At 35.3% G+C, this 13,474-nt stretch overlaps 1 protein-coding gene across 1 annotated transcript in view; it reads right to left on the minus strand.

Moving 5' to 3' along the window:
* Positions 1-10,659: 10,659 nt before the first annotated feature.
* The window catches only part of LOC145680194 (retinoid-inducible serine carboxypeptidase-like), a 74,765-nt gene continuing 71,950 nt past the window's right edge, over positions 10,660-13,474 (minus strand). Inside the window, exon 9 of the mRNA XM_081750447.1 lies at positions 10,660-10,796. Coding sequence (XP_081606573.1) covers positions 10,734-10,796 — 63 coding nt within the window. The 3' untranslated portion in view covers positions 10,660-10,733. The remainder of the gene's footprint in view (positions 10,797-13,474) is intronic.

Here is a 13,474-nt window from a genome sequence, read left to right on the forward strand (position 1 = left end):
CCACGAATAGTGAAGCAAATAGAAAGTTGTGCAGGGCCCTGTGTGTATAAGTAATCTTTTACGTTATTTATCGTCGATGAAATATTCTCTGAACATACATACATACAGACACACAGACGTCAATACGGAAAAGGTAAGTCTTCATCAAAATCTGGTCTATCTGGATTTACATTAGGTATTTTGACTGTAATACAATACTTCCGTGTTATATATTATGGAAATAATAACTATCACTCTCAGAAATGAAACAATAATATGACAACAATGTTGTGAAGAGTTTGTTTATACCTACAATATTTTTCCAGTTAGAAATTGTTTTGATTTATTGACATTGAAAACGTAAGTGTAACTGATATTACTCTGCAATGTCTAATTGTGACGTGCCTGGAGGGATTTAACATGCAATATCTTCCAAACGGTACAAACTAATGTAAAATTCACTACACCATGAATTTCCAAGAAAATTTTATATGAATTTGATGTATCACTTGAACCTATTCCCATTTTAAAAAAACGAAACTTGAATCCAATATGACGGATTCAAGATGGCGGCCTTGGTAGGTAACATGTGTCAGACAAGTAGTACTTGTTCCAATTTGTTTTGGAACATATGCCCACATTCATATCTAGAAACTAAAAGCAATTTTGTGTCCGAGCGTTATGATAGTGTATGATTGAATTCTGGATATATGAAGGCCCATAAATATGCAAATTACCGGTATGAGCAGTTAAAATTAGTACAATACACAGAGAACTTCGTATTTGGATCAATACACTTGGTCCGCAGAGAACTTTGTATTTGGATCAATTTTACACCAAGCCCGAGGGGACACTTTGCGAATGTACCTTGTCAGTCTTACTCCACGGTGGTACTCAATAGGGATGCGCACGAGACAAGATTTGTGACTGTCTCGTCTCGAAAATGTGCTGTAAAAGTCATGTCTCGACTCGAAAAACGTATATTTCTCTATTGGAAGAGCCGTGTCTCGACTCGACTTTTGTCAGCAAAATCCTGTCTCGACTCGACTCGTGCGCATCCCTAGTACTCAAAAGTTAAATTAAATTTCAATCCACTACCAACAAACCAATACAATCTCTAGAACAATAATACGGAGAACGTTTAGGACAGAATACCGGCCAAAACAATTTCAGTAAAATTAGCACTGAAGACATTTTGTTTAGGAGATATAGTTTTTTAATCTGTATTAAATCAGAATGTAATATACATGAAAGCTAGTACATGAAGACTTCTTCAATTGTCCTTCGTATTAACTTCTTTTTTGTAAAATTTAATTAAAATTCAAATTATCTAAAGTTCTCAGGATGGGAAGGTGGGAAGAGGGATGCGTAGCCTCCCATAAGGTCTTTTCACTAAATTATGCTGAATAAGGTCCCAACGATATAGTGCTCTTTTCCCTTGTTTTCTTGCAGACCTGTGCGTCACAATCTTTTTCTTTCCCAGGCTATCACATGTTTTACACCTACAATTTTCTATATCATGCAAAGTAGAAAAAAAATCACATGGATCAAAAAAGATGACAAGAGTGACGGATAGTATCATAAAGTATTAATTGACTGGAACATATTAGAAGAACAAATGATGAACGATGAACGAAAGTAATTCTTGACTGTATACAAGAATGGACCTACGAAACGTCCTCATACAAAGTGGTGTAATGAAATCAAAAATGCAATGTGGAGTAAATTTGGAAGGGGGAACTGCACGAGATAGGAGTTTGTGCAAAAGAGCTCGACAGACCATCCACCAACGGCCTGGCCATGGTTTGCTATGATTCATTATATACCATTTTGCTGAAAATTTCAAGAACTTTGCTTCCTAAGAACACGGAACATGACTACGTAATAATTTATTTGTAACTCAAAGCTAACAATATTAATACCTTACTTATATAATTTTTCTTCCTTTATTAAGAGTCATTAACGGCGATATATCACATAGAAACAATCCATGAAAAACATTTACTAATGTTCAATTTTGTACTATTTTATAATGTTTCTAGGCCAATGACAATACAGCAAATACATTACCATGTTTATCTCTAAAACCACAAACCTGGATACATCCATTTACCGCAGTTTCTTACTATTTTACGCCAAGAAAAAAAAGATTAATACTTAGCTTTTTAAAAACTTGCATTATCTTTAAAAACAATTGGACATCCACTAATTAAAACAAAGCTATCATGACAGATGAAAAAAAAAGAAAAAAAATCGTCTTGATATTGTAGGTCTACCCCTGAGATTTCAAACTATTCAATCTTATCAAATGCGATCAATAAAAACTACATTTTCAAATTATGCGTCATATAGAGGAAATTGCCCCACTGTCTTCACCATCTTGGAAAGGGAAAGCTTGGAATGTAGAAGCCATGTTTTCGTACATTCCGACCGCTTTAACTATAGTAGTCCTGGGATGTAGTCAAGGTGTGTGCATTTAATATGTTAAGGGGACAGATTACTAAGTATTTTTTGAAAAACTAATAATGTTTCTTTTTCCCGTTTTTCGTAAGTGGAAAGAGGTAATAAAATGTAACTTACCACAATAATAGATAATGTTATTCTACACCCGAAAATACGAATCGGAAGAATTTTCAGTGTTGCCATCCATAGAAATTACAGTGTGACCAGAATTTAAATTACTCAAAAATCTAGGTAAAGGCAGCAACTAGAAAAATGAACCTAACGGTAATTGAGGACTTATCATACTGTCTATGTTCCTTGTTTACTACTTTTAAAATAATGTTTCTATTTTGTAATAATTTATTTATTTTGTAATAATTTAGGTAAGGTTTATAAAATAAATAGAAATATTATTTAAAAAGTAGTAAACAAGAAACATAGAAGCATGATAAGTCCTCAATTACCGTTGAGTTCATTTTTCTAGTCGCTGCCTTAACCTAGATTTTTGAGTAATTCAAATTCTGGTCATACTGTAATTTCTGTGGATGGCAACACTGAAAATTCTTCCGATTCGTATTTTGCGGGTGTAGAATAACATCATCTACTAATTATGCGGTAGGTTACATTTTATTGCCTTTTTCCACTTACGAAAAACGGGAAAAAGAAAAATTATTAGTTTTTCAAAAAATACTTAAGAGAGAAGAAAATTTTATATGCAGCAAAGAAAAATTAATGGCGTAATATTGATGCTAGATATTTGGAAGCACCGATTTTATCAAAAGTATTATTTGATGTTTTAACGCATCTACAATTTGCCGTATTGCGATCACGACAAACCATGTATTTTGTGAAGTTGAGATTGTGAAGCTGTCGTGTTGAATTGAAACGTTTGTAAGTTTTCCTTAGTTTGTAAAATCTCGGCACTCTCTTTCCAGTGATGACTTCAGGCGGTGCTCTAAGGGATTTCCTTCCACCGCACGGACCTACGAAATTCCCCTCATGTGCCATATCTCCTATCGTGCTTAAAGTGGATTCCTAGTATTTTCACAGAACGAGTTTTTTAAATTCCTCGGTACAATAGTATTCCACATTCAGGATTTCCCACTTCAGAAGTGTAAAGGTAAAAGAGAATGATATATTTCTCTTTTGTTTTCGTAATTCAAAATATAATTTCTTATTGTTTCAAGAAACTTTCAATCAGTGACGAGATTTACATCTTTTCATTTTTTGAGTTCGATTTTGATGTTAATTCAATTCTAAACGTGTTAGTTATTCTACACACCAAATTTAAACTTCGGAAACTAAAGAATCAAAAGTTATATGGAACGCACAAAATTTTGACCAAAAGCACTATAAGACTTTTGCAGTTTTTCTTTTTAGTTCGAATATGATATTATTCGATTCTACATGTCTTAATTGGACTACACAATAAACATCAACTTGAGCAATCCATGGGGTTCAAAGTTTGGACTGAAAACAAAGACATTTTAGATCTTCCATTCGTTTGAAGTTGATTTTGATTTGAATTGATTGTTTACTTAATTCGTTGACATATCACATTATAATAGGCCCAAACCAAGAACTCTAAAGTAATGGAGGGCAAAACTTTTACAAAGTGTTTTGCTAAAATGTAAAATGCGGGAATATTTTGCAACTTCATTCAAAAAGCATATAAAGATAACATTTGAACTCTTAGCCAGTCAAAACTTGTAACACTATTGGCTGTGCCGTAAGAAACCAGTGCAAAATTTAACTTCTTAAATAAACCTCGTACGGAAAAAAATTCAAGAAATATTCTCTTGGCAAATGGACATACATATATGTTTGTGTGAGTGTGCTAGTAGTTGCTATGGAAATCGCCCTGAACTCTTTTACTTCTCCTTATTTGGCGAAAAACAAAGAAAAATCTTCCCACTGTGGATTCCAATGAACAAGATCATAGTTAATTTTAGCTATTGCATCAGTTGGTTGTGTTCTAATTAAAACCGGGGTTTCCTCTTTGCAAGAGAAGCACAAGGAGACGGGAGAGAGAAAGAAGTTAGTCTAACTTCAGCAGGAAGACGGTTAACAAGACACAAAATACAGTTGTGAGTAAAATGTATTATGGTAACGAAGAAAGTTCAATCGCTTTTCACTCATCACCATCGATATGTCACCTAAGACGTACTTGAAAGATCAAAAATAATCCCCATCAGCATCGATGACCTTCTGCCAACGTTTCGGAAGGGCATGGATTCCATCGCGATAGAACTTGGTGGGCCGTGAAGCGAACAAGGTATCAAGTGCATTTTGCACTTCTACTAGAGATTTGAACTGGCGTCCTCTAAGGTGATTATCGAAGGAATGGAACAGGTGATAATCGGACGGTGCAATGTCCGGGGAGTATGGCAGATGCAATAGTGTTTCGCACCCGAGGGGTAGAATGGTGTTCCGGGTTATCCTAGTCACGTGGGGCTTAGCGTTATAGTGTAACAGGAGGACCCATTTGCGATTCAGAGTTTTGAGTTTTTCTTGAACACGGCTCAATTGCTGACAGTACAAAGTTGTGTTCATGCTCTGACTAGCAGTTTCCGATGCACGATGCTGCGAGCAGTCCAACAAATACACAGGAAGACCCTCTTCTGATGCAGTGCTGGTTTCGGCTGTTTTAGACCCGGTTCATAGGGTGCTAACCAATGACGGCGCCGTGGAGCTTCATACAGGACCCACTTCTCATCACATGTCAACACTCTGTCCAGAACTGGCTTCTTCCTCAGGCGAGACAGCAAAGAAACACAAGTGTCTGCTCGCGTTGCCTTCTGGTCCGGAGTCAAATCATGTGGGACAAATCGATCCAACTTGTAGTGCTTCCCGAGTTGATGGAAGTGTTGCCGAATGGTTTCCCACTCATACTGAATTGTAGTCCCAGTTCTTCACATTGTTGCCCACTGTCCGCCTCAATTGCTGCCTGTATATCTTCATTTTTTAACATGTGTTGGTCTTCCGGCACATGGTGCGTCTTAGAGTGCTTCGTCACTGTTTTTAAACTTGTTAAACCACCGCTGCACTGTCCGCGTAGTCTTGACATCCTCAACAAACGCCTGGCATATCTTCAGCCCCGCTGCAGTTGCGTATGACCTGTTCGCTCAGCATACATGCCCTTATAACGCTCTATGGAGGTCCCATGTTCACTATGTCCTTACGCAAGTCACGGGATAACTGAATTGCCACAACCAGGTAGTATGTTGGATATATCCACACCAACAACTGTCCTTCGCCTTATATCTATTCCTATTTACGATATTGTATATTTGTAACACTTCCATTTTTTGTAATTTTAATTATTTTGGGCAAAAGGTGTTGTTTAAAAGTGTATAGACTGTGATGACGAAGAAGAGAAAGATATAAAAAAAATGTTGATAATATGGATAATATACGATTTTTAAACATTGTTATTGTAATAACTGATTTGTCGTTTTTCGGGGTTGCTATGGCAACCAGTAGTTGTTGATTGATTGTGATACTAAGAGAGAATATAGATAATGAAAGCCGACCCTGTCAAAAATCACTGTGTATTATTTCAAAGTAGTAAGTGATTGATTATGTTGTGATTTCATTGTACGTAATATCTTATAGGCATTATATTAGCGAACTGGGAAAAGTAACGATTATATTTAAGAACTTACAGTTATAAATGAATGGTGTTATTCCACCGGGAACCTTTGAGACTTCTTAGAAGTTCACAGTAAACAGTCTCATATTTGTTGATCACCACGGATTACATTTTATTAAGGAACAAGAAAAAGATATATCGCAATCCACAAATGAATATTCCCTGTGATGAGGGCACCAAAAGTGGAATTGAAGATGTCCATTCGTCAATGAATATGACTGAGCTTATAAGACAGGACAACAGTTGGATGCTAAAATGGAACAAGTTACGCAAGAGATAAATCTCAACAACGAACAAATTACGCAGCAATTGGATGCTAAAATCGAACAAGTAACGCAGCAGTTGAATAACAATAAGGAACAAGTAGATGCCAGGATGGAACAATTGATACAAAGTTCAGATACCAAGATCGAACAAATATCCAAACAAATTGATACCAAACTGGAAATAACCGATAATAGAATAGAACAGATTATTCACAGTTTTGCGATAGTGCAAAGTTCCGTCGAAGCAGTAGAAATCAGAGTCAACAACCATCAGAATCAGATCATGAAGTTGCAAGGAGAAATGCAAAATATAAAGGAAAGATCGGGGGCAGCAGATAGATCTATTGACCCAGTCATCAACATGACTTGTGTAGACCAAAATGCCGACGGAACCAGATAGCGTGAGGAGGGCAGCATTTCACTCGAATGTTATTACGAAGAACAGGACACTGCTTCCAGTTCTGGAAACCAAGAAGGAAGATTAAGACAGAAAACTGATAATCACGACAAATTTAGAAATATAAGATATTCTAATACACATTTCAAAATTAGTGAAATTAATTCGTTGACCAAATTCAGTGGTAGGTCCAAGGATATCCCGGCCAGTATATTTTTATAAAAATTTGAACAAGAATGTGAATTGATCGGCGTAGGTGATCATAGTTTCCTTTAAATTTTACCACATGTTTTATTGCCACCCTGTTCGGCATAGTTTAACGCTGTTAGAAATAATTTACGTGCCTATTCAGATTTCAAAATTCCTCTGTTATCCAATTTTGAAAATGACTTTTTGATGTCAAATTGGGAGGCGCTTATTAAAAATAGACATTATGATCCTAAAGCAGATAAAAATCTCACTAATTTTGTAATCACGGCATATAATGAATTGAAATTGATCAACCCTTATCAACCTGAATCACGCGTTATCGCGTCAATACGAATGTTGTTACCTTTTGGGCTACAGCAAATCTTAATATTGTCCCAGTGTATTCATTTTAATAATTTACTTGCAATAGTTCAAAATTTTGAAAGTCAGATGAAGTTTCAAAGTAATTCTAATCGAAGCCAAGTTAACCACTTACCTATTCGCAATGTTAATGTTAAGGAGAATCGTAATTATAATGTAAAAGGTAATTTTGGATTTTCTCGTACTGGTAATATAACTGAACCTAATTGTAATGATAGTATGATCGAATCTAATTTTAGAAGAAATAGAAATGGTAATCATACAACTATTAGGAATAATGGAAATAATCGATCTAATTATCCACGTACTCCAAGATTTCGCAGTAAGTACACAGATGGCAGAAATTTTTAGAATAGGAATCAGATGACTGGTGAAAGAAATAACACAGGACTGTACTCAAGATTGTGCTATTCAATGCAACCTAATCGAATCTTTTAATAATGTAACTTAAGTTAAAATTATGGTGTCCGACAAAACATATTCAATTAATTCTGGTTTTGTTTCACCTTAAATATTGTTATGACTTAGTTGTAATTCTGTTATAAGCAATCACATATTTACTTACAACGATATTGTGTATTTATCAGAATTTGCTAATTATGCCCAAATAGAAAAATTAGGTCATGATGTATTTCTAACTTATACTAATTATTTTGTCAACACGCCTCAATGTTGTCGAATTAAAGAATCTGTTAAAGGACCCGGATAATTAACAAACTGGTCATATTTTGAATATGTCCTCCCTATCCATGATTTGATAGAATTAAAATCTAATGAATAGAATTAAAAATAATACTGAGATGAAATAAAATTAATATATATATATATATATATATATATATATATATATATATATATATATATGTATGTATATAAGGGCTATTCGAAAAGTAATGTAACTATTGTATATGTGAAATGTCGGTCCAGGATTCTTTCTTTAAATGTGGACAATTTAAGAAGTCTTGTTCGGGAGCCATATATACAACGATATTGTATATTTGTAACACTTTCATTTTTTGTAATTTTAATTATTGTGGACAAAAGGTGTTGTTTAAAAGTGTATAGACTGTGATGATGAAGAAGAGAAAGATATAGAAAAAATGTGTTGATAATGTGGATAACATGATTTTAAACGTTGTTATTGCAATAACTGATTTGTCGTTTTTCGGGGTTGCTATGACAACCAGTAGTTGTTGATTGATTGTGATACTAAGAGAGAATATAGATAATGAAAGACGACGCTGTCTAAAATCCCTGTGTATTATTTCAAAGTAGTAAGTGATTGATTATGTTGTGTGATTTCATTGTACGTAATATCTTATAGGCACTATATTAGCGAACTGGGAAAAGTAACAATTATATTTAAGAAGTTATCGTTACACATTCAACACATGGTGTGAAGGCCAATGGAACACAGTCCCTCACAAAAAGAGGCAGAAACTTCCTTGGTTTTCTTTATAGTTAATCCTTAACCTCGACGCAAGAAACAAGATGAATAACAAGGTTTGCGATAATGCACGCACTACGTAGGAAAAAGAAGAAATACTAACCATAACATAATACTAACGAAAAGTGTGGAATGGAGGCAAAATGTTTTGTTAGTAAAGAGAGTGAAGAAATTGTTCTACTCCGACAAAATAAGAGACTTAAAATTAATGGAATCAAATATCGGCTAATGTTCCTCTAGAACTTTGGTAGTCGATGAAATCAAAGTGATCCAATAGTTCAAAATATGGCCGAAGAAATTCCAGTGAATCGTAACAATCGCGATCGGGATGAAAAATTTGGGTCTATGAAAAGCATTATTCCAATAATGAAATATATATGAGTTAATCATAATATGCATGCATTAAGTGAATGTGAAATATTTTTTGTGTGTATTTAAAACCAAATTTCGTAATTGAGTCTTTTCTTTCCAATTTTGTACGATAACCGTATAATGTAGATTTTAATGTATATAGTAAGCAATTTTATTTCAATATTTGTCAATCTGCAAAATACATGTACTATATGTAAGTGAATTTCACTCATTAGTGCTTCCTTCATGCTAAATGACACAGGGACGGAAAGTTTTCTCGAACTTTGGGATGGGTATGTTTGGAAGTGGTAATGGGCGTAAATAAACTTTGTGAGAAATTTCATTTTTGGTCATTTCCGTCCTCGGTATGTGATGTAATTTCTATATCACATAGCAGGTACCGGTAGATAAAACCTGAGGTAACTCACAAAGATTAGAAGGAGTACTAGGCTCTTACCGATGCTTTTTCAACGTTTATGAGACAATAGTAATAGTAAAATGAAGAAACTGGATAATTTTACAAAGTTCTCTAACCAATAAAAGATTCGGCACATGATATCGGGACAAGAGCTATTGTTCTCCGACCACCTACCCTAACAGATGTCTTCCTGGACAGAGACAAACAGGGATCGGAACCTTGATCGTAACAGGTGGCGCCCGAACAGGAACAGAGATTGTAACCATGGACCGTAACAAACTTTATGTTGTAATGAAGATAACGCGTTTTAAACTATATTCATCTCACTCTTACAAAAGGTGTGAAAGTCGTCACAGACAGTGATGTCAACCTGAAACATTATAAAATCTCGGGGGAAAGAAATTTCCATTTTGCTCTCGAATTTCCCATGTTATACTAATTACAAAATTAAGAAATAAAAAATATAAAAAGAAAACTATTGTATGTTATATATTTTCTTCAATATACGAAAAAAACTATCCCTAAAGTTAGATCTACGTTTATTAAGTAGTTGATGAATATTTTTTCTACGTTTTATTGTCAAGATTTAGTATTTACGTTATTCGTTTGTGACACCATATAATAATGACCTTAAGGATACTAGATTTTCTAGTCTTTTGTGTACAACGTTTTTAAAGTTAGTTGTAACTCATTTTGCTTTTTTCTTCATGTTCCAGAGCACAATTTACACTTCTTGGAGCTTATTATTTTTGAGAATCACAAATTAATACTTCTGCACTAACATGTATATTCCGGTATCAAAATTTGACAATTAACACTGATTTCAAGACTATTGAGGAGTCCTTGGTCTACTTTGCACCCATAGTGAATTTTTTGGCTGTCAATGAAAAATCCCTTATTTTTGCTGTCAATTCCGACAAAAATTCCCATTACCCCTTTTCGATAAATTGATGTCAAAATTTCTCAAAATAGAATTTTCCCCAGGAGTCGGCATCACTGACTGATCGACCGAACTTTCATCACTGGACAATAGAAAAAAACATACAAGCTTATACCTACTGTAACATTCCATTTCTAATGTTTCTTTCATTTTGCCTTTTCACTGGAAATAGAATGTTACTCATGCATTCATTGTATAACAGATTATTTATTTTTCATTAATCATATTTTTACAGAACATAATTAACATGAATTGCTATATGAAAGTTGTTTTATTCAAAACCAGTTTCTCTTCGCAACATTTCCAGTGCAAATTGAGGATTGTCGGTCGGAACCTGGAAATAAAACGAAATTTATTTTACTCACATCTTTCCTTGAAAACTTAATTCGAACAGTGATTAAAACTTCCATTCGAAATACTCTCAATACCATTACATTTTTTTACAGTTCATATTACATAGGATTCAATCTATAGGCTTGGTTCAAGAGATTCTATATTCTACTATGATTCTATGTAAAGAATTTATTAAAGGATTTGTCCGTTAAGTTGTGAGACTGGCCGCCGCGCGGTGCTTCCGTCGCCAGCAGCGCGCTCCCGGACAGGAGGATTTGTGATAGGTATGTAAGCTAAGCAACGCACCCGACGGCATTGGCGTCCGAGCTCTGATCCAGTGAGGATCACGCGTGACGCAAAAACTATTTTTGAGTTTTTCTCATCCCAATACGAACCGTCAACGCCATTTTCTACAAAGAAGTCCTTGCACACCTGCAAAAAGTCGTCAAACGGAAACGACCGGAGATTGTCGATCGCTGGAAGCCCCAGTACGACTACACTGAAGTCAACACCGCCTTTGTTGTGAACGCCCACCTGGCTTGGATAGGAATTGCAACGTTTCCGCAGCCACCGTACAGACCCGATGTGAGCCCACCAGACTTTTTTCTGTTCGCAAAGCTGAAGAGAAGCTTGAAAGGTAATCGTTTCGACGATGTTCCCGCTATCGAATGAGTTGTCATAAAATGTCTGAAAGAGGTCACTGCAGATGACTTCCAAGGATCCTTGCAGCATGGGAATCGAGTTGGCAGGGTGTATTGAAGTCGAAGAAGACTACATTGAAGAATTTTAACAATATGTACCGATCGAATCAATAAATTCTTTTTACGAGAACCCAGTCTCATTCCTTAACGGACAACCTTATAAGTCTAGTGTAGTTCACGGGACTAGACGACAAACACAACAATTCTCGTTTCGTTTTCAAGACAAGACGAAGAACGCTTGTCCACCCAAACCTTAGATCTCAATCGCTGTTTTAATGTTACGTGAATCATAATATAACACTTATGCAAACATAATGAAAATCGTTTATCAACGTTTATAGATACACAAATCATTTCACAATGTATTATAATAATAAACATGGTTTGAATGTTGTTATATCACACCCTCCGTGAATCCCTCGTAATGTGGAAAGGCCTAATAACTTCTAGATGGAATTAAGAAGAAAATCAGGGGATAATGTTGTACATACAGTTTAAAAAAAACGAGACGAGAAAATCTTTCCGAGAATCGAGACGAGACTAGGAAGAATTCTTAGAGGAATCAAGACGAGACGAGACTTCTACAAAATTTACGAGACCGAGACGAGAAAACTTATTTCTCCGGGCTTCAACAACAATAGTTGGCTCAAAATTCTCTACAAACATATTGTGGGCACCGTGGGTCAGTGATTGAGCACTCAACTCTGGCGGCGTGGATCCCCGGTTCGATCCCCAGCCAAGTAAGTTTGTGGTGGACAAGATTGTGCTCGTAGGTTTCATCGGGGCACTCCTCCCACATTCTCATTCCACTAAATCTTTTATCATGCGTTCACTTGCCTTAATCTTTCATCTCCCTTAGCCTAACAGGAATAAACTGTAAGATTTCATTTCTACAAACATCTTTACCTACGTATATGAAAAAAGTAAACTTTAGTTACATTCCGGCTAGTATAGTATGTTAGTCATAGTTTCACAACTTTATATATATATATATCAGATATATTTCATGTTTTCTACACATATAAGCGTGAAACAATACATTAAAGCATGCGTATTCCGAACAAGAAGAACTATGGAACTAGCTGTCCCTAACACTCCCGGCTGTAGCTGTTAAGGCTTACCTTTTGTCTGCTTTGGACCCACCTTAAGTTACAGCGTATCTGGGAACTCTGTTGGGAGCATGTCTTGGGATTATGACATTAGAGACTCCCTTGAGTATACATTTCACATAAGCTGACATGCGTGTTTTTGGATGGTGTATGTGTGATTTCCTTTACAGTACTATGAACTACCACTCTCTGATTTCTCCTATGGCAACGTAGTTTTTACACATACTTGGGTGGTCCTAGCTCTGAAACTATGCAGTTTTTTCCACAAATTCATATGAATTTTTTCTTACTTTGGCGTGAGAAATTAACTCTTACAGTCGTTCATTAACACACTGTATAATCAAAATATGACTTTTTTTAAAAAAAAATACGAATTATATATTGGCTTTGTGTTCGAAAAGCGATAAAAATATATAATTTATGATTATACAAAATTAAATTTTGCAAATGAATTTAAAAAATTCTTCAGTTTCAAGGATAACAGACCGGGCTATATTTATAGTGAATACAACGTGAGGTCTATTTGTACAGAATACCCTTAATATCCTACATGTGTTTCGATGCATACCGCTGAACTACTTCCGAATAATTTTATGGATTCTTTATTAGTGGTTCTTTAACTAACGACAAAACAGGCGTGAATCGGTCAGTTAGCAGAACCCATGATATGCTGCAGCTGCAAGAACGAATTTTTCCAGCTTTCTTTTTCGTAGTAGTAGTTGCAGATAAGCAGACGAACGTGTAATTCCGAACAGGTGCAGATAAATTATTAGCATTTTCTCTTCGTAATCAACAGGTACTGGGTTTCCATGACTAACGATAGTGATTGAGGAATCCAAAAGGTTTCTTCGTTGAAAAAAAATGCAGGA

Source organism: Thermobia domestica, chromosome 3 (assembly GCF_964235325.1).
Source record: "Thermobia domestica chromosome 3, izTheDome1.hap1.1, whole genome shotgun sequence".
NCBI lineage: Eukaryota > Metazoa > Arthropoda > Insecta > Zygentoma > Lepismatidae > Thermobia > Thermobia domestica.